The sequence below is a fragment of the Cloeon dipterum genome, chromosome 3, assembly GCF_949628265.1.
Source record: "Cloeon dipterum chromosome 3, ieCloDipt1.1, whole genome shotgun sequence".
In the NCBI taxonomy this organism is placed as follows: Eukaryota; Metazoa; Arthropoda; class Insecta; order Ephemeroptera; family Baetidae; genus Cloeon; species Cloeon dipterum.
Genome location: NC_088788.1, coordinates 8711628 through 8734884, shown reverse-complemented (window position 1 = coordinate 8734884; position 23257 = coordinate 8711628). Strand labels below are relative to the sequence as shown.

General features: G+C 40.3%; 1 protein-coding gene and 1 long non-coding RNA gene across 3 annotated transcripts in view; both read left to right on the top strand.

Annotated features, from left to right (window-relative positions):
- The first annotated feature begins 258 nt into the window (after positions 1–258).
- The window catches only part of LOC135940171 (uncharacterized), a 52786-nt gene continuing 29787 nt past the window's right edge, over positions 259–23257 (top strand). The window contains exons 1-2 of one of the 2 annotated variants that reach the window (XM_065484959.1): positions 259–488; positions 9852–9908. In XM_065484959.1, coding sequence (XP_065341031.1) covers positions 367–488; positions 9852–9908 — 179 coding nt within the window. In that variant the 5' untranslated portion in view covers positions 259–366. The remainder of the gene's footprint in view (positions 489–9851; positions 9909–23257) is intronic. The other variant, XM_065484960.1, reaches the window with a different exon arrangement.
- Positions 3830–5496, top strand: LOC135939729 (uncharacterized). The gene is made up of 2 exons (XR_010574774.1): positions 3830–4915; positions 5337–5496. It is a non-coding gene; the product is annotated as an uncharacterized LOC135939729 (long non-coding RNA).

The following is a 23257-nucleotide window of genomic DNA, read 5'->3' as shown; positions in this document are numbered from 1 at the left end:
CGTCATCCAGTACGTACGTCCTAATCATGAATAATCAATCACATCTCAAATTACAAAATTCCTACACAAATATAAAACATTATTTGAGATATTCGAGTAGAAAGAGCGACTAACAAGACGGCTGTCCAAGCGTTATGCAACGCGTCGGTGTGTGGTGCTGCGCGGGTTGCCGGCGCGCTAATGATCGTGCGAGTGCGTGTGGGAGCTGCTGCTGCTGGTTCGGCGGTGGCGGCGGCGGCGGCGGCAGGGTCGGGCCGGGCCGACTAACTGTTGAGTGCGTGGAGGCGGCAGAGGGGCGCAGGTCTGTGACTGGCTCTCGGGGCACTGGCGAGTTGGGCTGGCGGTGTCAGTGTGCGGCCGGGCAGCATGACGAGCGAACCGCCGCCGCAGCAGCGTCACGTGCACCGCCGACGAAGAAACCGCGGGCCGACGCGCAAGCACCACGCCATGGAGCCGCCGCTGCCGCCAGAAGCCCTCACCGCTTCCAGGTAGGAACACCACAGCTCGCTCTCCACCGCTTCCATGCTTTTCCCGGCTTTTGCCTCCATCTCGAAATTTCATTTGCAATGGCGGGTCCGATTTGAGTTCTTCTTAGGCGGTTTTTCGAGCAATTTCAATTAGTTTTCCATAATTTAGAGGACAAATTTGAAAACGGGGCCATTTATTAAACAATTTAATAGATTTAATTTAAACCTAATCAATATTATTGTTTATGGACGCAGGTTGCGTTTATTAAATCATTGATTGATTATTTTTTCTAATCAAATTTATTTGCGTAGCTATTAACAATAATGTACTCTACATTTTATAATTAAACAAGCAATTAATTTTGTAAAGTATATTCAGATAAATCAGTTTGTTTCTTTCAAAGCAAAATTAATGTTCACTTGAAACACTCTTATTTAATTTTTTATCATTTTAACAGTTGTTACTTTCGGCAGTTCACGTTTTCCCAATCTTTGTGGAATAGTTTTTTTGAGTAGATATTTTTTTAGTTAATTTAAATTATCCAATAACGTATTAGACCTTTATTTTTTGGAAATTTCTCTTATAAACAAAATTAACAATACATACTCGACAGTAAAAATGTATAAATTAACTAATTAAAATAATGAACAAAACATTTTCTGAAAAATTTAATGCTTTTGTTAAAAATTAGACAAAACTTTTTTGTAATAAAGAAAAATGCGCAATTATTTCACAATTTAAACTTATATGATATATTTAATTTGAATTTTAAGATCGTTGTTTTCAGTAGGTTTAATTAGTTTTCTACGGAGCTATACAGATTCAGCAATAGCAACTATTAAAAAAATACTGTATGATTTAATTCAATCCTTATCAAATTTTAAAAGGTTTTATTTTTATCTTGAATTTTCATTCAGGTTATATATCTGTTTAAATCTAAGTCAAACCCATTTTGAGCATTTTGAGAAGGGGCAAAGGGTTAGATGATCGACACAAAGACACTTTTAATTGCGAAAATACTTCTGCTTGTTTAAGATCAGTATAAAATCATGAATTCCGCTTGCTCACCATTGGAAAATTTTATCTTGGGACAGTAAAAATTAATAGTTATTCGTTCTTTGAGCTATTGATTTCTCACTTTTGTCCACAAGAAATATCTATCTATCTCCACTAAAGTTCAAAGCTTTTTGTATTTTGATCGTTTTTCATTTAATGGCTCAAAAATCAAATTTAAAACCAAATTTTTCATATTTTCAAGGAGATCCCTAAGCGTCCAATTGATCAATGTACAATTTTGGGGGATTTCCATGCAAATTTAGGTAAAAGTCCGAAAAATCTGCCATGTTGAAAACCCTTATTTTTTTTAATTTACCAAAAAAGGCTTGGGAGGCAAAAATGCAATACAGCACAAACTTCCTAATGGAACGGTCTGAGTGCTAGCCAGTAATCATTAAGACATTGTTTGCATTGCGCCTGGCTGAAAACTCGCAGAGAGAACAAATTGGACCTGCCGGCGAGGAAAAAGACACTGCTTGGAAAACCGCTTTATCACGCACTAATCGCGATTTGATCTCGGCTTTCATTATTCGCAGCACGCGCGGCGAGATGCGATTTTCACGCTTTTTCGCAGCGCATCAGGATTCCGGTGGCCGGGGGATGAATGGTAATTCGGCCTTGACTCCGATCCACACAGCCCCCGATCGAAACCGACTTATGGCTTCCCGCTATTAGAGCCGCCGTAATAATCGACCTTACGCCCGTTTCTCACTCGATTCGAATTCGAGAGACACATCAACAATGCAAATGCAGCACTTCTTACTTTACTTTCTGTTCACGGAACGACAGACGACAGAGAGCATTCCCTTCTGACCTGCATGTTTGCGCAAACATAGAATTATTTCCGAAATCGATTCGTGTCTGCGTGCATCGCCCACGAATTTAAATTTCCTTATCAGATTGTTAGTACAAAAGGCCAGACATTAAAAAATCGATTCAGCAAGGTCAACTGCTTAAGAATATTACGGACACGTATTTTTAATTTGAATTTTTCTCAACTGATAGAAGAGTTGGTTTAATTACGATATTTACATTCCAAACGGACAATCTCTCTTTATTTGCTGTTTCCTATATAAGTTAATTCTAAAGTTCTGATGCCTGCTGAAACGCAATTAGCTCAAGTTTGCTCGAGCTCATAAAATATGCAGGATGCGCGAGCTCAATAAATTGTTTGTCTAGCCGGTGGAGTGCAGGGGAAATAATTAACATTCACTTGGCAGGCTGGAGGAAAGTAATTAATTGAGTTATAAACGTTAGACTATCGGTTGTTTTTTTTTATTTCCAATGGCAGATGGTTTGAATCATTAATTTTGAATTGAAGCGTTTAAAATTATAAATAATAATTGCAAAAATCTATTTTTTTATTCCTGGTGGAATTTTAAGCCTAAAATTTGGTCACGTAATGCATTATATTTTGTCTACTTCAAGTCTGTTAAATTGCCAATTTTCAGAATTACCTTTTTATTAATATCTTACAATTAGGGGGAGGAATATTTTAGAGCTAAGTCGTATTTGGCCATTAAATGGTTGAGTCTTTTGTAAAACCCTGATATGAAAAGACAAATTTTCAAAATGACAGACAATTTCTAAATTCACCCTCAGTTTAAAGATTTAAAAAATTGTACGGACTTTTTGCAACAGATGAGTCGCATTATAACTCAATTTTGAGTTTTAAAAAATCATTTAGAAAAATAAAGCGATTCGAATTAAAAGTTCCCTTTTTAAACTTTGGTAGTAGTGCACGAGACGCGAAGAAACCATCTAAAACCAGCTGATGAAAAATACTCTATAAATAGCAGATTATATATCTTTCCCGAAAATACCGTTTGAATTTTATTACTGCCCTAATAACATCAGTCTCTGTGCTGCTTACAGGATGCAGATGAGATTCATTCGATTAATTGGGGTTTGTGATGACGAGAGCGAGAGCTGCTGCTGTTTTGCATACCTTTGAATTCTCGGCTGTGGCCTCAATTGCGCGCGGAAGAATGCAAAGAGCCTTTCGCCGCTCCAGTTATACTTGATTTATCGGCATAAACGCGCGCGGCCGCAGTCTATTTTTACCTGGGCACTGATCAAAGTGTCTTAATTAGCGAATGGGCATGATCCGGCTTCGCGGTTCGCGCGCGGGGCCGATTCCAATCTCTCTTTTGTTGCAGCGACCAGCGCTGGAAAATTTCTCCTCGCGGCCGGGCTCTTGTTTTTGCACTTGTTGATGCTGAAATTCAAGCCGGGGCAATGAAATGTGCACCAAAGTTGTAGTTTTTTTAATCTGGCTTTATAGACGTTTGATAAAAACATTACCCGCATAAAAAAATATAACCCAGGAATATCCGGAATAATCTTAGATTAATCAAAATTTACCCGAAAAAATTAATCCAAAAAAATGATCCAGGATGAATACTGTATTAATTGAGATTAATCTATGAAGGTTTAAGATCAATCTAGAGATTAATCTAAAAATATATCCTCAGATTATTCTTTGGATCATTCTGAGATTAATCCAAAAAAATAATTTTTGGAATTTTCTTAGAATGAATCTAGATTAACCTTAAAATGTTTTAAAGTTAATCTAGAGATTAAATTACAAGAATATCCCTAGAATAATCCCAAAGGGGAAATTTGAATATAGTTAATAGAATATCCCCAGATTATTCTATGGATCATTCTGAGATGAATTCTCAATATTTTTTTAATGTTCCTAGAATATTCTTTAAAAAACCCCTAAAAGAGAAGAACTTAGATATTTTTCTTACAATTAAAAACATAAAAATAAGTATGAAACATAATTTAATCAAGAAAATGAACTGCCATACTGTTAAATATTTTGAAATCGTTATCACAAAAATTATTTTTTCTCGCAAATATTTTTTAATTAATGCGATGGATTCAATTTTTATATTAAAACCTAACAAATTTTTCATTATCTTAACACAAAATTATGATGCCTTTATTTTTCAAAGTATCTGCCCAGATTAAAAAGGGTAAAAATCATAAATGCGATTGAATAAATTAATTTCTTAACACAAGGAGTCTTAATTAATGCTACCGACAAACGGGCCAATTTGAATAAAAAATCAGAAGGACAAAAAAGGGTTAAAAGGGCGATTTTAGTGTGCGCGTGGTAGCGGCGGCTGCACATGCATGCACGCACTTGCATGGAATGCCTGCTGCCTGCCTCTGTTGTGGAGCGGGGGAGGGGCGACGGGCGGTGGCAGCAGCAAGAGACTTACAAAATCCTGCTTCGCTCTCTTTGTCTAACGCGTCAACGGTCAACCGCCGTTCAAATCGAAGTTATTAACGGACGCAGGACGCCGGACGCCGCCAATAAGGGACATCACGGACGTCCCGCGGACTCGGACGGATGGCCTGGGATCTTACGGTTAACAGGGTAAGTCTCATTTTATAGATTAGCGTCCAAAGAAATAAGAACAGATCGCGCAACTTTCAAATCCAACGGATTTATGGTAAAATTACACTTTTCGCCGCTACTTGTACGGTTTTCGCCACCAATATTTTGATATGGGATCCTCTCCAGTCCCAAATGTTCTTAATTAGAACCCTATAAATAAGTTTGGGTGGCGGAAACTGTAAATCGGTGATGAAAAATATAATTTTTCCATGTAAATCGCGGTCGCTTTTTTTGTACGCTTACGAGAATTTGTATTACACATTCTGATTCAATTGGCTTCGCATGGAAAATGGAAAAATATTTTGCATGAACTTTACATACTTCTACCTTCCATTTTCCAAGCAAAGCTGATTGAAAAAAGCTTTTATTTTTTTTTCTACGAGTCGCTCCCTTTTTTTAGCTTCAAGCCGTCCGCAGATGTTTTGCACGACGGGAAAAGATACAATCGTTTAAGTTCTGCAGTTTGGGCTTCAAGATTGGCGGTGCTGGCATCGAATGAGAGAAAATTGTGTACCTGATATGATGAAAAACCAATAAATTTTAAAAATTTAACTAAATAAGTTTGTAATTATTTAAGTAATTCCCAATTAAATCGCAGTTATAACATATTTTGAAATATTCTAGGAACAATCTGAAGTAATTTTAAAAATAACTTAGGGATAATATTTGTCACACTTAATATTGACCTTAAAATAATATTAGATTAACCAAAGAATGTTCCAGGATGATCAAAAAAGAATAATCCTATGTAAAGATTTGATACGCTAAATATGAATCCCAGATCAATCCAAAGATTAATCCATAAGTATATTCTGAGAATGTTCTAGGATCATTCTTTAGAGCTTTTTGAAACAAACCCCGGCAGAATAATCCTGGAACATTCTAAGGATATTCTTTTAAATTAATCTACAGATTAATCCAGTATCACGAAAAACCGTATCATAAGTTCATATATAATTAATTTTTTAGATTAATCCTGGGCGAAATCGGTATATTCTTAGAACATTCTCAGGTGATATTTTTTTATGCGGGATAAATTTAAAGGAATTTTTACGGGAATTCCCGGTAAATTGATAAAAGTGCAATTTGAAGGTTTTTGTGAGCAGCATTGAATTTAAAGAGTTATTTTAAAAAGCTGAGTTCCCCCTTAAAAACCTTTAAGCCAACAAATTTACATTGCATATTTTTTTAGATTATTTTACAGCCATTTTTAATTTACATATTACTACCTTTTTAAATTTTTTTACATATTCAATATAAAAAGGATGAGAGTAATATAATTTTCATTCCTCTTTAAACATCCTCCTCTAATTGAGCGTGTTTGTTGGCGGAAGAAACAATTTAGAACACGAGGAGCATGTTCTCATTTGTCAGAACGTCTTGGGAGCTCGACTTTCTCTCTAAATCTGCCCCAATCAAGCAGAGATGAATGGGGCACGGCTGAAACGTGTGTAATGACGGGGCGAAAGAGTCTCGTTTCTCGCGGCCTCAGCCATGATTAGACGCCTTTTTTCCGCTCCTTTTATTTCCTCGCAAGGTGTAACTTTAGAGCACGCTCTCTCGCATGACGGAGTCCGCGTTTCCTCTGCTTCCGCTCGTAAATTTTTAGTTACGACGCACATATCTCGTCCATAAATTTGAATCATGAAATTATATGGCGCGCAGCAGAGGCGCATTGTTTCCATTGGCCAACGGCTGGAGCTTTAATCAGACGCTTTGTGATACATTGTTGAAATAAAATCCGCGGATATTGTATTTCCTCTCGTTGCCAAGAGCGGATTTAATTTACTCGTTCTCTAGAGTGAAAACAAACTTCCTATGAAATGGTATTATTGCATCAAGCACGATATCTGTTTTGCTTTTCCTGCAGTTTAAATATGGTTTGACAAAAAGGCGGTAAATAGATAAAAGGACTGTCATGTGTGAGTCTCTTTGTTCAAATATAACAAGGCTCTGGGTTAATTACATAACTTTTTCCACGGTTGAGAAATCTAGAAAACGTTTCCATCTCTCTGAAATTTATTAATTAAACTTATCCAATTAAAAAAAGTTAAATTTACAGCTTCGAACCGAATTGTCATTTTTTGGCTGTTAAATTCTTTTTCCGCTTTGGACCACAATTTAAATTGGAATGATACTGGGCAACAATTGAAAATTATTTAAATTGTTGGATGCCTTAAACAATTGACCGATAAACAATTTGTTCAACAATTTGCAACAATAAAAAATGACCTTCCTACAATAAAAATTCAAATTTTGCCAATTTTCTCCAAAATGTACAGTGCTTGAACATATTTTCTTGGCATATTCCGATTCCTCTCGTCGAGATCTGTCCAATTGTGTATGCCACTTATTGGGGAAACTCTTGGTTTTGAAATTAAATCGGATTTCAAGTAAGGAGACAACCATTACCATTTGAAAAGCACGGCAACTTTCCAGCCAATTTTCACAAAAAATTACAGCGCTCCTTAGGTCAATTTAGGCTTTAACTGAATCCTAAGGGATGAGTTTATGCCTTGGCAACAAGCATTTTCCAGGCTTTTCCAGTATCATTCCTCTTTAAAATTAAAAATGCAATTTTGACTGCTCTAATTTATTTATTTATTCCCTGCTGAAAGCTCTCGTAATTTTGTAGTGAGCATAAAGAGCTCTGTTGGTTGGCAACGCAGACAGTCATTAAAATGCGCGCCGCTGCTGGCTCGCGTCGAGTGATGGATTCGGTTTCGAGCTCTTTTTAAAGCGCCGTTGAAAAGGAGAGATCGCTCAATTAACGCGTGCAGCAGCTAGGCAACTCGTCTCAAGGCAAATCGATTTCCCATCAGCACGGAGCGAGCGCGCGAAACATCAATCTGTGCGCCGTTTTTATTTCCGATAACGCATTCAACTCATTAAGTGCATTAATTTTTCAACGGCTGCACTCGCCGATAAGACGGACAGCGCATGAATAATTACACGATGGAGAAGCGCTATTCCGATTATTAATATTGGTCGACTTGCTCCTCGCCGCCGCTCGCGTCAATCTTTGATGAGGCTCTTACTGCATTCTAAGGAGAGTGGCTTTTAAATTTTCTCGGCTAAATTTATTTGCGTCTGAAGAAGGATAATGCATTTTTATTTATTCATGAATGAAGAATTTTCTCTCTATGCGGCATTGGAAAAATCTTCACTGTCTTTTCCAGATGTCCTGAAAACAATTAATCGATTTTAGTCAAAATTTGGTCTTATGTAATGACTAGTAAACCCGTCAAGAAACCACCAAATTCCCAATTTTTGCTGCTTTTGTGGGCGTCAAAACCCGGAAATGTTGAATTATCCATCAATTTGTTAAAGTTGTTCGTAAAACTAAAATTCAAATACCATTAGACTCATCTCGTCAAGTGTAACAACTTTCCTATTGAGCTCAAAGTACAAAGTCAAGTTCCCTAAATTCGATTTAAAAATAATTAAGAAAATAAAACATTGAAAATTTTTAATTTTGAGATAGCCATCTTCTAGAGCGTAAAAAATTAAAATCTGGAATGGAATTTCACCTTGATTTATAAATAAAAAATAAAAACCTAAAAAATTAATATTTTTGGGATTTTAAAATATTCCAACGCCCAAATCTCAGCTTGCAATGGTCGGATTTTCAAAATTCGCACTCCGTTAAAAGAGTCTCGACCTCCCCTGGATAGCCGAAGGGTGCAATCCCTTCAATCCCAAATTTTCACCCTTAAAACCGTACATTTTTGTGGTTTTTGCACCTCACTGTGCAACGGAGATGACAGTTTATCACCTTGGAACCACTTTACTACATCGTGAGTAAAATGTTCAAGATCAACTCAAGCTCTTCAATTAAATACATTCCCTTTTGATTTTGCTCCAGGGTGAGCGTTTCTCACTTTGTCAGTTCGTCGCGTCTTGGGAAGGAGAGGATGAGCATCGAGCGAGCAGAGTGACGCACGCGATGATGAATGGAATTAGCGCGCGATAAGAAGCTCCTTCTCAGCTTCGGCAGCAGCCACTTGCAGCGCGCGGTCGTTCAATGCTCTACACGTCTCCGCGCATACATATTATCGTCAATTCAATTACACGTGTGTATGTTTAGCCATGTCGCCCTGGCGCTGGCAGCGAATGGAAAGCAATGATAATAATATGACAGTCGCATGCACGCGGCGAGCGAAAACAAAGCATTTCGGTTTGCGTCACACTCGCGTTCGCTGAAATAACAAAAAGCCGCGGACAAAGGTACGTTGTTTGTGTGATTCAATTCCCATCGCTCGGTTCGAATTGCATTGTTCCAACTGTCTGTGCCAGCGAGAAGACGCGCAGTTCCAAAATATTATGTCACACGACCGAAACTAATTTCTCTCCATACGTCTCCGCCACCGATTTTCACCGCAGAATCGGAGCATTCAGAATTTTTTTTTGCGTCGCACCGTGCATTAGCTTGATTGCTCTCCACTTTCAAATCATAAGTGATTAAACCGCACATCGTGTATCGTGCTTCCAAATGATAAAAAAAAATAACGATGACAAACATGAAAAAAGAATGCGCGCGTAGGGAATATTGTGAAATGGTTTTATGTTACTCTCTGTTGGTAATGTAGCTTCAAAATAAAATCCATGTAACAGTATTAGCTTCGGGGAAGTCAGAATCAATGTACGAGTTCACCGATGAAATGAGAGAAGGATTTAAATTTCCTTTTTCATATTTTACACATAACAGGGCCATCATTAGTCCATTGCGTAAATCACAATGATTTTTTTTGTTTTGTGCTAGAATCATTTTATTTCTCATTACCACTTCATCATTTGTAAATAGTCAGAAACAGCCTCATCTCCATGAAAATCATAAAACTAGAGCTATTATTTTCCTATTTCTTTTGAACTGATTTTACTGAGGCATTTTTTTGTTTCTTCTCTGTTATTGCAGGATATTATCTCCGTATTTCGACGGCGGTATCTTTTCGGGGAACATCGATCTTTTCAGGTCTGTTTTACGTTACTCCATTTTTTCTTTTCTCAAAAAAACCTCTTGGAACCACGCACAAAAACGGCGCAAAATAATGCCTGATGTTTCCCCAAGGGCGGAAAAGAAAGGCAGTGAAGAAAGGCTATTGTCATCAATTTTCTCGGCATTCCGCAATATTTTTTAGCCTGGCGCCTGCATAAAAAATTCAAAAGGAATGGAATTGAGTGTAAAAAGATGGGGTCTTTTCATCGAAATTTCCACCGGTATCTTTATTCAATTCCCAAGGGGTGACGAGAGCATTTTTCACATCCCCCGGGCGGAGGAAGGCCAGTGGATCAGCTGCGGCGCGATGGCGGAGGGATATATAGGCCGCAGCTCGCGCGCAAGGGAGGAATAAAAAGACGAACACACACTCAATTAATCCATCTTGAAGGAGTTGTCACACCACAGAGTGCACTGAACAGGCGGCCTGCAGGACGGGAAGCCCCTGCGGCGGCGGTGGCAATGTCAAATGCGATTACGCGAGAGAAAAGTATAGTTGGACGCGCGCGCAAGGCCAGAAATGCAATAAACAGCGCGCGTGGTTATTACTCTTTACGACGCGGCCGGTGCCCTTTCATCCCTCAAATGATCGAAAAGCGCCCCGCCGACCCAAAGTAGAAAATGCGACACCTGTCACGCAGACGCCGACTTTTCTGACACGCAAAAGCAACTCTGAGTCTGAGTGCGTCTTCTCTTGGGCACAGAGCAGACCCTTGCCCCCCTTCAATTGGCCAGCCAATTTCGTGTAAGGGATTTTATCTGATACGAGATGGAAAATGCAGAGAGGGTTGTCGTTTCGGAAAAAGCACAGGGGCACGCGCAGATGCGGTATAGAGTACGGCGGGAAAATTACAAACGTAAAATAAAATTGGCTAAATTATATTTATCGTGAAAATATCTTCAGCAGAATGAATGTTTTTGTTTCTTTAGTAACAGTTGATTGCCCCAGTAATTGGGGAATGGACCATTAAGATGACACATCAGGCTAATTGAAATGTAACAAAATACGCGGGAATTAAATTACTATAGGCCTTCTGATTGACTGCTGGACTTTCTCCTGATTAGCCTACATTATTTTGACACCATGTTGACTTCTGACCGGCGGGAACCAACACAGATCGCAACCTGGCTCCCGGTGGGAAAAAGAGAAATTAAATAAAATATTATTATGCTTCACTCTTCTAATAAATGAGGCTTTGATTGGTCTTTTAAATTCTTAAAAAATACCTAAACCCAAAAAATTAACTGTAAATTTGGAAAAACTTAAATTTTCACAGGTTAGTGCAGTCTAAATTTGAGGTAAAAGTTGGCATGGCTAATCAAAATTCCAGATTTATTTAAACATATTAATTCGCACACCGTTTGATACATCTTGACAAGAGGATTAAAATTCAAGTGGACATAAAGCTGTTAAAAGGAAGACACTCCATAATGATGTATGATGTAGGAGTTAACGGCAGTTGACGGTACTTAATGTCAACAAAACCAGCTGACAATTATAATTAGTACCAGCCACTACAAAATGGAGTTTTTTCATCCTTTGTTTTATGCACCTTTTACGAGATTTCTTGCGACCAGCACGAAGAATGAAAGCCCTTGTGGGAAAGAACTTAAGCGACGCTCTAGCGACGAGGATCACGCCGCAGGGTGATAGATAGGGAACAAGAAAGAATCCTCAAGAGAATATATTACTCATTTTATGCCTCTCATATTGGTTGAAAAATTGCGTTACTTCCAAGAGTCAGATGATCATTTTTCAACGTAAAATAAAAATTCAAAGCCTCACGCATTCAAGTGTGTTAAAATGGCCAGGATTTTTGGTCTAATAAATACAGATTTAATAGGATTGATAACAGTTTTAACAAATTTTTAAACTAGGACCTTTGCTTTAGATAATATTTAAATTTTGCCAATTTTCTCCAAAGTCCACAGCACTTTTCTTGGCAGATTTTTATTCCTGCTCCTGTTGAGATCTATATCCAATGGTGCATGAATCTTCTAGGGGAAATGCTTTGTTGTTAAATAAATTAAGATTTTAAGTAGGGAGACAGTCCAAACCATTTGAAAACCATGCTTACTTAGCAGACAATTTTCTCAGGTCAATTTTGGCCTTAACATCATCCTTCAGAGACTATTTTTTGATGCATTTGGCCACACTCATTTTCGGTGATTTTGCAGTATCAATCCTCTTTAAATAATGCTTCCATTTATCTGATCAAATTTTCACGTTTAAATGTTGGCTAACAGATTTCCCAGTTGAACGACTGGAAATCACGCGTCATGAGGCGCGATCGGAAAGCAAACTAGATTGTGGCCGAAAACCACCCGAATTCGTTTCCGCAGCAGACGAGACGCGCGTGCGAATAGGAGCACGCAGCACTCCCTGGGCGCGCGCTGCAGCCTTGTTCCCATTCCCGCATTGTTCCTCTGGGAGCGGTTGACGGGTCGTGGTTGCGAATTAGCAGAGGGCTTTGCAAACAGCCCCACCGACAACCGAGATTGCGTCAGTCGCTTTCGAGTGCAATCCAACAACAATACCCCCACAAGCTGACCAAACAGGATAATATTGTTGCCGTCCAGCCTTAATTAGCTTCGTTGCAACCGTTTAAAGAGGAATATGACATTGCGAAGTCTGGAAATGTTCTTCATGTCATTGCAAAAGTTATGTTTGAGCATTGAGAAAAGACCAGTGGGGGCCAGATGTGCGATAAAATTGGTTCCCACTGCGCAGATCCAAGATGGCGTCTGAATGTGGGAAACAAAAAGCACCCTTTGGATTCCTGTTCGAGGATCAGGAGTTTGTTTTTACGATCCAAAAGACACAATTAGTACAAGTATTGCAAATTATGTCACAATTTTGACGAAAACTTTTCGCGCATTTTCCCGAGACCGTTTTTTCGCGCCATACCCAACCGGACGCCATATCTGCGCGTCGCACGAATCTGGTCCTCGCTGGAAAAGACAAAATCAACAGTGAATTTACCAGAAAATTGACATAATCAAAATTTAGTTAAAGCATTTCCCTCTTTTTGATGGTTTGCGCTTATTTTACAGAAATTTTCAGTGCAAATCTACTATAAACGAAACGGCTGGAGGTCTGGCCGTGGTAGCAATAAATTCTAAACAAAAAGAGGATGAAAAAATCCTCGAAGCGAGAGGCCTCGCCCACATTTTCCCTTAAATGAAATTACATCTTTGAATTGTGTGCGGGGTCACGTCTGTTTTTCGGCGTAAAACCGGCACTTTGTCACCCTCGCCGTGCCTATAATGAACGACCGAGTTTTGCCCCGAATTTTCCAGCGGCCGAGTTTAATCATCGTAATGGATGAGCCCCTCGGACGAAACACGCGAAAATGCCTCGCGCGCAGGGGCCCAACACGAATAATTAGAGCTCGTTAACCTTTTTCCCCAGCCGACTGCCCTTGCCCACACACGAAACACTAAAAAATAAGCGTCGACTTTTATCTTAATTTATATAGCGCACGGGCCGGAATTATTGTTCAAATTTTGCGCATAATTACTCGTAAACTTTTAGCACGCGCAGTCCAGCACCCCGAGATTAACAAACGCGCTGTGTGCCATTTGGGAAACGCGATATTTTACTGCGGAAGATTTACGACAATCGCCGCGTAAAAAGACGATTCAGCAGAACAGAATATCACTCTATTTTCCTCACAGTTCTGCCTCCATTAGAAAGATCAAACATCACCGTCTTCAATTTCCAATTTAGCTTCAAAGGCCTGAAAAATAGAATCGAATTGTTCAATCGAAAGGCTTGTTATACTCATGAAATCGATCTCTGCCTCTCGAGGGCGCAGAGACGGATTGTAATTGACGCTTCAAACAGTCCCGCGCGTAAACGTAAAGTGCGTCTTTCCAAACATTTGCCCATCAAAACGAACGTTGAGCGAAGAGCTTTTTCAAACAAGAAAACGCAGCACTTGTCTCCCCTTAAACTTTGATTCACCAGCGTCACCTGTTCCAATTATTTCATAGATTTTTTTATTTGCAAAGCCAGAAAAATCCTTGATGTCAATCCATAAAGTAATCCTTAAGAATTCGGTTGAAAAAGTGGCTGCAAAATTAGCATGCTTTTCAAAAGGTGAGGCCTGTCTCCCTACTTATTATATCCTTATTATATTCCACAACAAAAAGAGTTTCCCCGTACACCGTTGGATCGATCTCCTACCTAGGGAAAACAAGGTTTTGTTAAAAAGAGATAGCACGTTTGCCAGCAAATTTAATCCTGCTCTCGAACTATGAAGGAAGCGTGTCGTAAAGTGCATAACCCATCTTTTGTTTATTTTCCTCGTGGTTTGTTAATGAAAAAAGCAGCAAGACACGAGTCCCAGCTTAGAATTCTAAAAATAAACTCGTCCGTAATGTCTAAAACGGCGCAATTCCGTTGAAGCATAATCAACAAATAAAATAAATAGGCTTCTTTGTTTCCTGTTTTCGCATAAACAAATAACAACATTTACTGTGCGGAGCTTCCATTTTAAAACTGCAACATTTCAAAGGAGTGCTCGACATTTCTTCTTCGACTAAAAAGCGAGATTTTTTTATGATTATGCGTCCAATCTCTGGGGCCGAGAGGAAAAGAGCCGAGCTAGCTCAAATGCGGCGATCGAACACGTTTTACAGCTTGCTCAGGCTCGGACGTGCGGCTTGTGCGTGGAACGAAAAAAAAGATCCCGTGTGCGGAACAAGAACAACGCTTCCTCTGTCCGCGGCGGCGAATATCGAAATCGTTCAGCTGCAAAAGCGATAAAACCGTTCTGGCCAAGCAACAGCCTTCATTCCAGAGCAAATAACGGATTGCTTCGACGGTTCAAATGGTTTGTTTGCAGGATCGGCTTTGTCAGCAAGTTTTTTAATAGCCCCGGAGGGGATTCCTTTAGTTAATAATTTTGTAACAAAGGAATTATAGAAAATATGTTAATTTTTGAACCAATTTAGTACTTAAAGAAGCTACTAGATTTAAAATTAGATTTTATAATGACTTGTGGGTCAAGGAAATAGGAGATATTTTAGCACTTCGTGGATTTTTTACTGGCTGCCCAATGTCAGAGATGGCAAAATGTGGTTAATTTAGTAACTCGGAATGCTCGAATAGCTTGACAGGCTGGTTTTCGCAACATTCCTGCGGCTTTAGGGACAAATGTCTGGGTGCGGAGAGACAAAAAGATGGCCACGATTGGACCCCATTTTAATCGCTCGGTGGTGTTAATGAGATCCAGCGAGCTCAAAGCAAACGGGATGTGTGCTGATTGTGAGCAGAGGTAAAAAAAGGCTATGGAGAAAAAAATAGGGCGTGAGTGGCTCAAAGGAAAGTAACTGCATAGAAAATAATGTCACACACGCTTTTAAATTTTCACTTAAGTTCCATTTTAGATTATTGAACTGCATGTTTACAATAAAATTCAAACTGTTATTCAGCCATCTAAAATTTCGCTTTAAAATTGTAGAGTTTTGAGGTAAAAACTCGTGGAGTTAACAGTGGCGAGAGCATTCCGGTCGGATCGGTTTTGCGGAAACGCGAGTTCACGCGTCATAAAACCGATGCTGCGTGCTGCCGGGATTATTGTTGCGCTGGCTGCAAATCCTCTCTCGTAACTCATAACTTATTTCCCTGGGCAAACAAACACGTCGTAAAAGCGGAATTACACTGCCCCCGCCAACGCCGCCCCCGCCGCCGCTGCTGTTGCTGCCGTGACGAATGTTTCCAGCTAATGCACGGAATTTTCCTTGCGAAACGCGCGCGGCCGCCGCGCGCTGCAAATAGCATGGCGAATTGTTATTTGCACTTCTGCTTGTGAGTCTTTCCAGTTCACTGCCCCGCCACGCTGATGAACCCGATTCAAGCCTTCTACTTGATTTCGCAGAAAAAACAGCCTCATCTTTGATCCTTACATGGTGTAGAAAATTATGGGAGTTAATATTATTTATTTTATAAGACGTAGAGCTTAAATCGGTTTCCTCCCCCTCTCAGAAGTTTGTTTGAGAAAATATACACCTAAATTTCTAATTAAAAAGCCTGGAGAAAGAGAGCATAGAACGGCTTTAAAAATTTTAATATTAAACTCTCGGAAATTTTTTATTTATAATTGGTTTTTTTCCTGGGGGATCTCCAGTATAATTCCTCATCTTTAATTCAAATAAATAGCTGGCTAGATTAATTTCAAACTTGGCCCAGTTTTCGCCACGTCGACGAAACGCAGAGCCGCATATTATTGACGCTTTGCAGAGCATACTGGCTTTAGCTGGAACGACGAATATCTGTTTTGCATTTGACCAGAGTGCGGACGGGACGGGACAGCTGGTGCCGAATGCCCGGCCTTTTTGCGCAATATTTATTGCTGCTTGGAGGCGCTGACGAGAGCGAAAGATGCATGGCGTGTGTTTAGGGAAATGCACGTGTCACCCAAGGCGCAAAAGTTGCCGTCTGTTGCTGCTTGGGTCGCTCGGCCGGCAGTCTGGCAGGCGTGTATTATTTTTATCCTAATCTCGTGCATGAATGACCGTTTTGTTCGCCGGGCTATTTTGGTGCCTCCGGTCGCTGCCTCACATTCAACACACACATAATGATCATTGCTTTGCAATTTTTTTTTAATATTTATGCCTAAAGCATGTTTAAAACGGGTGGAAAAAATTAATTAAAAATAATTTGAATCAAATCGGTAGTTTTAAACATTTATTCCGCAATGTGCGATAAATTTGCGGCGCTTGACCTTTATTTTTGGCACATTTTGATACCTCTTGTCAAGATTTATCCAAATTGTTCGGGGGAACTCGTTTCTGTGAAATAAAATAAGATTTCAAACAGAGAGAAAATCCTCACCATTTGAAAAGCATGCTAAATTTTCTACTTAGTTAAATTTGGATTTATCTTAACCCTCAAGAATGATGAATGCGTTGGCAACATTATTACAAAATTTTAAATAAATCCATAATTTCATGTATATAAAAATGCTAATTAAAGAGATAAATTTGAACGTGTATGAGCGCAAAATGCCTCTCTATGCTCTTTTCTTGGACGTTCGAAAGGCTTTCGACTCGATTGACAGGAAATCCATTTTTGGTAGATTGTTAAATTCTAGGAAATTGGCGTTTGAGGAGATCAATTTGATAGCTCAAATGCTGGACCTAAATTTTCTAGTCGTCCAGGATGGAGTTTCGATGTCGGAGCCGATTGTCCAATCGAACGGAGTTCGGCAGGGTGGCAGCATATCTCCATTTCTCTTTATATATTCAATCTCCGATATAAATGCACTCTTACAGACCTTCCCAAATGTCAAATTAATCATGTTCGCCGATGATCTTGTTCTGCTCTCAAACTGCTTGGAGGAATTAAAAAATTTCATGGCCAATTTAATCGACTATTTAGCGGATAAAGAGCTCAAATTAAATTTTTCAAAATGCAGCATACTCAAGTTTAGAAACAAGGGAAGAGGGAGGCTGAAGCAAACCGACAAATTAGTAGTGAGAAATGAGGTCGTCGATTTCGTCACCGAATTTACCTATTTAGGAGTAACGTTTCAGTCTTCCGGAATTTCTTTTTCTAAACATATTGAGAAAAAAGTGAGAGCATCAATTTTAGCCACCTCCAAACTGAACTCTCTCCCTAGATCATCAGTCAGCACTGCTTTGAAACTTTTCAATCTTGCAATAGCTCCAATCGCAAGCTACGGAATAGAGGCAATTTGGCCATTTTTAAGTCTCAAAGACTTTAATAAATTAGAATCCTCCAAATCAAGATTCCTAAAAAGAGCTCTATCTGTATCTAAGTTAACTAAATCCAGGCTGACATATAAATTAGCAGACACTGAATTTTTTGTAAAAGAGTTGTTAACAAGATATTCACTGCCGGAGACTGACTCATTTAAAAAGTTCATAGCTAACCAGGACTTTAAGGCCTCCGAAATCGACCCGGGGTTTTTCGTCACCCCCGCCATGGTCAACCAAAGTTGGAAGGGAGCCCTTTTTAATAACAGACACATGTTCACGAGACACGCTTGTCACGGTTTTCACTATTTTATTTGTAAAAAATTGACCTACCACTCCTGCGCGAGTGAGGACTGTGAGTGCAAATTCTGTGATAAACCAATCAGTTTCTACCATTTCCTCCAATGTGATAAGAACACTTTGACACTGTGCCAAGCCGCCAAAGCAAAGACTAGCAATGAACCTGTGATTTAATTATTGTATATGCCTGTTGTTGTACACCCGTGGTGTCTAATAAATATTTCATTCATAATTTCATGTATAAAATACACAATTTTACTCAATTTTATAATTTCATTCACTTGGTCCAGTCAGTGTCACCAACTTGACAACATCTAAGAAGTTTAAATAGAAAAGAACTGTTTGGTCAACAGAACAAATTCATTTGATTCGGTGTTTAGGTGGTCGAAACGAGTGGAGAGGCGAGAATCGAGCGTCGCTAGCTCTTTTACGACGACAATTTCGCGCGTAATGAGCGCATTTCGTGTTTGCTCGTTCATCAATCTTCATCAGCGGCGGTGGCGGCGGCGGCAATTCCTCAGTTTATCGGCCATCAACGAAATCAGCCTCTATTTATATATATTATACGCTTTTCTCGTTGTCTGCGCGCCAGTCCGGGCCTGAGCAAGCGCGTCTGCGGCTGCGGAGAAGCAATTCCGGCGCTTGTAAATCGGCCACAACGCCGCACGATTCAATTATATGCTCTTGACTAACCAACCGATTACGAAACTTCAATAAAATCACTCGTGATTGCAAACTGAAGGACACTATCCGAGCCAAAGCCAAATGAGTTATAGGGTTGGGGATTTTAGTTCAGATGATTTTCTTTTTTTTCTGTGCGACTGATTTACTTCTCAACATCAAATTGACTAATTCCCCTCAATTCCTAACACAACAAATGAAAAAAGAATTTTGGGGTTACACCAGCGGGGGTCCAGATTCGTGCGACGCGCAGATATGGCGTCCGGTGGAGTATGGCGCGAAAAAACGGTCACGTGAAAATGCGCGAATACCCAGTTTTGGTCAATATTGTGACACAATTTGCATTACTTAAAATAATTGTGTCTTTTAGATCGTAAAAACAAACTCTTAACACTCGTGCAGCAATCCAAAGAGGGCTTTTTGTTTCCCACATTCAGACGCCATCTTGGATCTGCGCAGTGGGAACCAATTTTATCGCACATCTGGACCCCGCTGGGCTACACAAAATCAATTATCTCCAGGAAATTTACGAAATTACAATAGATTAGTAAATTTACATTAATTTAATGTCAATATATAACATAAAAGATATTAACTGACAAAGAGATGACATATTTGGCAATCACAAGAAAAAGGTGTAATTTTTCAGATCTATTTCCAATATTTTTCAAATAAATATTTGGTCGCGGGGAAGAGTTGACCAAATAATAATTCTTCTTTCAAACACAGACTAGTTTAATCACCAACAGGACTGTAATACATTCAATCAATTACAATTACAATAATATTTTATCACTAATGGCACTTACCCCAAATTCTTGGGTCCGCGAATTAATAAACGTCCGTTACAATGAACTGCCAATTGAAGAATGATACAATTTGAATATTCGCGTTAACAGTCAGAAAACAACAATGACAATTTGAAATTCTTACACGGCAACAATGAAATAATACAGACCAAATACAACAATCAAATCAACAATACGCTATAGTAGTCCCCTCCGTAGGCTGGAGGCCTGAAAGGAACATCCATATCTATCAGGTTGTTTTACTCGGCGGCCGTATCGAGTTGTATTTCTTGGTTGCTCGGCTGGCTCGACGCTGAGTGCAGGTTGGGGAGGTGGTTCGGGTGCGTGATCTTCTTGTTCGTCAGGTTCTTGCTCAGGTGGAGGAATGATATGTGGACTTGGTGCAAATTGTATCAATTTCGGAGGTGGGGCGATGAGAATGGGTGGCTCTGGCGCCAAGATGAAGGCGGGTTTCAGCCGGTCAATCGAAATGGATTTTGGCTTACCCTTAACTTCTAACTCGAAAGTTTTTTCGCCACGCTTGATGACTTTGAAGGGGCCTGTGTACGGCGGCGTCAATGCTGGTCTTACGGCATCGGTTCGGATGAAACAATGGCTGGACTTGGCTAGCTCGGGGTGCACGAAAAATGCTCGGCCGCTATGATGCGCAGCTGGTGTTGGGCACATTTCCGCTGTATGCGCTTGAAGACTCGTCAGAAAATCTGGGGGTGAAAGAGAGAGCGATGGCGGCGGCACAAAAAATTGTCCTGGAAGGCGAAGTGGTTCGCCGTAAACTAGTTCGGCTGGGGAACAACCAAGGTCATCTTTCAGGACGGAGCGTAGGCCAAGTAGCACGGTTGACAGAGCTTTCGACCAGGGTGTCTTATGGCACATCAGAGCTGATTTCAAAGTGCGATGAAATCTTTCTACCATTCCGTTGCACTGAGGGTGGTACGCATTTGTATGGTTAACTTGAATACCTGCGTTGCTTGCAAATTGCTTGAACTGGTTTGAAATAAATTGTCTCCCTTGATCGCACACGAGAACTTTTGGAGTGCCGAAGCGGGCTATCCAGTTGTCTTTGAAGGCGCGGATGACATCTTCGGCGGTGATGGATTTCAGGGGAACGACTTCAGGCCATCGAGTGTAGCGGTCCACCATGGTTAGGCAGTACCTAAACTCTTCTGATATCGGAAGCGGACCAATAAGGTCGATGTGTATCACAGAATATCGTTCAGTTGGCGTCTTGAAGTGCTTAAGAGGAGCTTGCGTGTGTCTGGTTACCTTCGAGCGCTGACACTCGAGACATGCTCGAGCCCAAGTGTAACAATCTTTTCGCATCGATGGCCAAACGTATTTTGCAGACACCATTTTTGACGTTGACTTTGCGCCAGGGTGAGCCAGATTGTGAATGGTGTCAAAGGCAGGGCGGCGAAATTGCTTTGGAAGGAAAGGGCGCGCTTCTGAGGTTGTCGTGTCGCACCATAGCTGATACTTGCTGCCGGACACGGGAAACGGTTTAAGATTCAGACAGCTGGAAGGCGAGCGGTATTTTTTTATGTCTTCGTCATCCAGCTGCGCCTTGGCCACGTTTTCAGACGTCAATTCCAGGATTTCGACGGCTTCAATTCGAGACAGCGCGTCCGCCACCACATTTGCTTGTCCGGGAACGTACTGGATGTCAGTTGTAAATTCGGCGATATACTGCAGGTGACGAATTTGACGTGGAGTTCGATCTTCTTTTCTCACCTTGAATGCGGACGTCAATGGTTCCTGGTCGGTGTACACCTTAAACTGCCGGCCCTCAAGGAGATATCGAAATTTCTTTACTCCACTGTAGATAGCGAGCAGTTCGCGGTCATAGGTTGAGTAGTTCTTTTCAGCCGGAGTCAATTTCCTGCTGTAAAAGCTGAGCGGTTGCCACTGGTCATCGACGAGCTGCTGGACGACGGCGCCGATCGCAAAGTCCGATGCGTCGGTCACAAGAGCAAGCGGTGCACCATCGAGTGGATGAGCAAGCACTGCCGCCTTTGCCAGGGCTTCCTTTGTCTTCTCAAATGCTTCTTGTGCCTCATTTGTCCAATTTAGTGGGCGCTTTTTGGGGAGCCTCGGGCCCGCTAAGAGCGCATGCAGTGGAGATAGAAGGTGAGCTACTCGTGGAATAAACCTATGGTAATAATTGAGCAGGCCAAGGTATCGGGACAGTTGGTCGGTCGTTTTGGGCAGGGGAAACTCGGAAATCGCGGCTACTCGATCAGGCAGCGGACGAAGACCATCCTTGCTTACCTGGTAGCCGAGAAACTCCAATTCTTCGGCGCCAAAGCTGCATTTCTCGACGTTGAGTGTTAAGCCATTATCTTGGAGCTTTTCCATGACGGCGCGCAGGTGGCTGTGATGCTCCTCCCTTGTTCTTGAGGCGATGAGTAGGTCATCTACGAAGACGAAAACAAAGGGTAGTTGGCCTAAAATGCTGTCGATCAAATTTTGGAAGGTGGCGCCAGCGTTCCTTAGCCCGAATGGCATCTTCGGAAATACGAACAGGCCAAACGGCGTCGTTACTGCTGTCTTGTGTATGTCTTCTTCAGCAACGGGAATCTGGAGATAAGCTTTTTTCAGGTCCACTTTTGAAAATACCTGGCATCCGTGAAGGGCTGAAGAGCAGTCGTATATGTGACGAGTGGGGTAACGATTGGGAATGGTGCGTGCGTTTAGCTGGCGATAATCACCAACAGGACTGTAATACATTCAATCAATTACAATTACAATAATATTTTATCACTAATGGCACTTACCCCAAATTCTTGGGTCCGCGAATTAATAAACGTCCGTTACAATGAACTGCCAATTGAAGAATGATACAATTTGAATATTCGCGTTAACAGTCAGAAAACAACAATGACAATTTGAAATTCTTACACGGCAACAATGAAATAATACAGACCAAATACAACAATCAAATCAACAATACGCTATAAATATATTTCAGCACTGGAGGAAATGTGCAGCCAGAAGCAAATCCAAAGCATGCTCAAGCGGAACGTCAAATTCAGGAATTTGGTCTACGGATGAGCAGTTTTTGTAGATCCTTTTGTGTTCAAAGTACTTGCACACGTATTCCAGCACAATTGACCTGGACAAAAGTTGAAGTTTCATAAATAATTTGAAGATAGTATTTTCTGAAATCCTCTTTGTGAGGAATCATTGTCTGAACTCACGAAAGACCGCTGAGATGGATTTTGTTAGAGTCGCCCACAAAACGAAGGCAAGACCTGTCAAGCATCAAACCCAAGGTTTCGGAATACGTGGTTGCGATCGTGCGATGCACCGGGAATTCCTTTCCATCCGACGAGACCAGGGTCACGAAGTCGGCATCTCCCTGCTCACAATCAGTCAAAAAACCAAAAGTTTAAATTAGTGTTTCACACTCACATTATTTTCAGCTGCCTGAGCCATGTTCAGAACTCACTGAGATCCTTCAAAATCCTAAAGAAACTGAACTGGTGTATCAGATATTCGGGTTATAAATAATTTGGAAACAATGGAATCATTTATTGACTGTTTGTATTTGTAAAATATAATACTTTCACCAGTGATTTCCAAAGCTTTCAATTCTTTTGTGACATCAGTGTGGTAACAATTTGTGTGTACTGACTTGTTTCGATCATTAAAACAACTCTTTTCATTGCACCAGATTATAGTAAACAATAATTGCTAGTATTTTCGACATTCTGAATTTAATCACCTATAATATGAGTTGGGTGAAAATTCAACTGTTATAATTTCACTATATCAGATTTTAAGGAGAATTGATACTACAAAATCCCAGGAAAT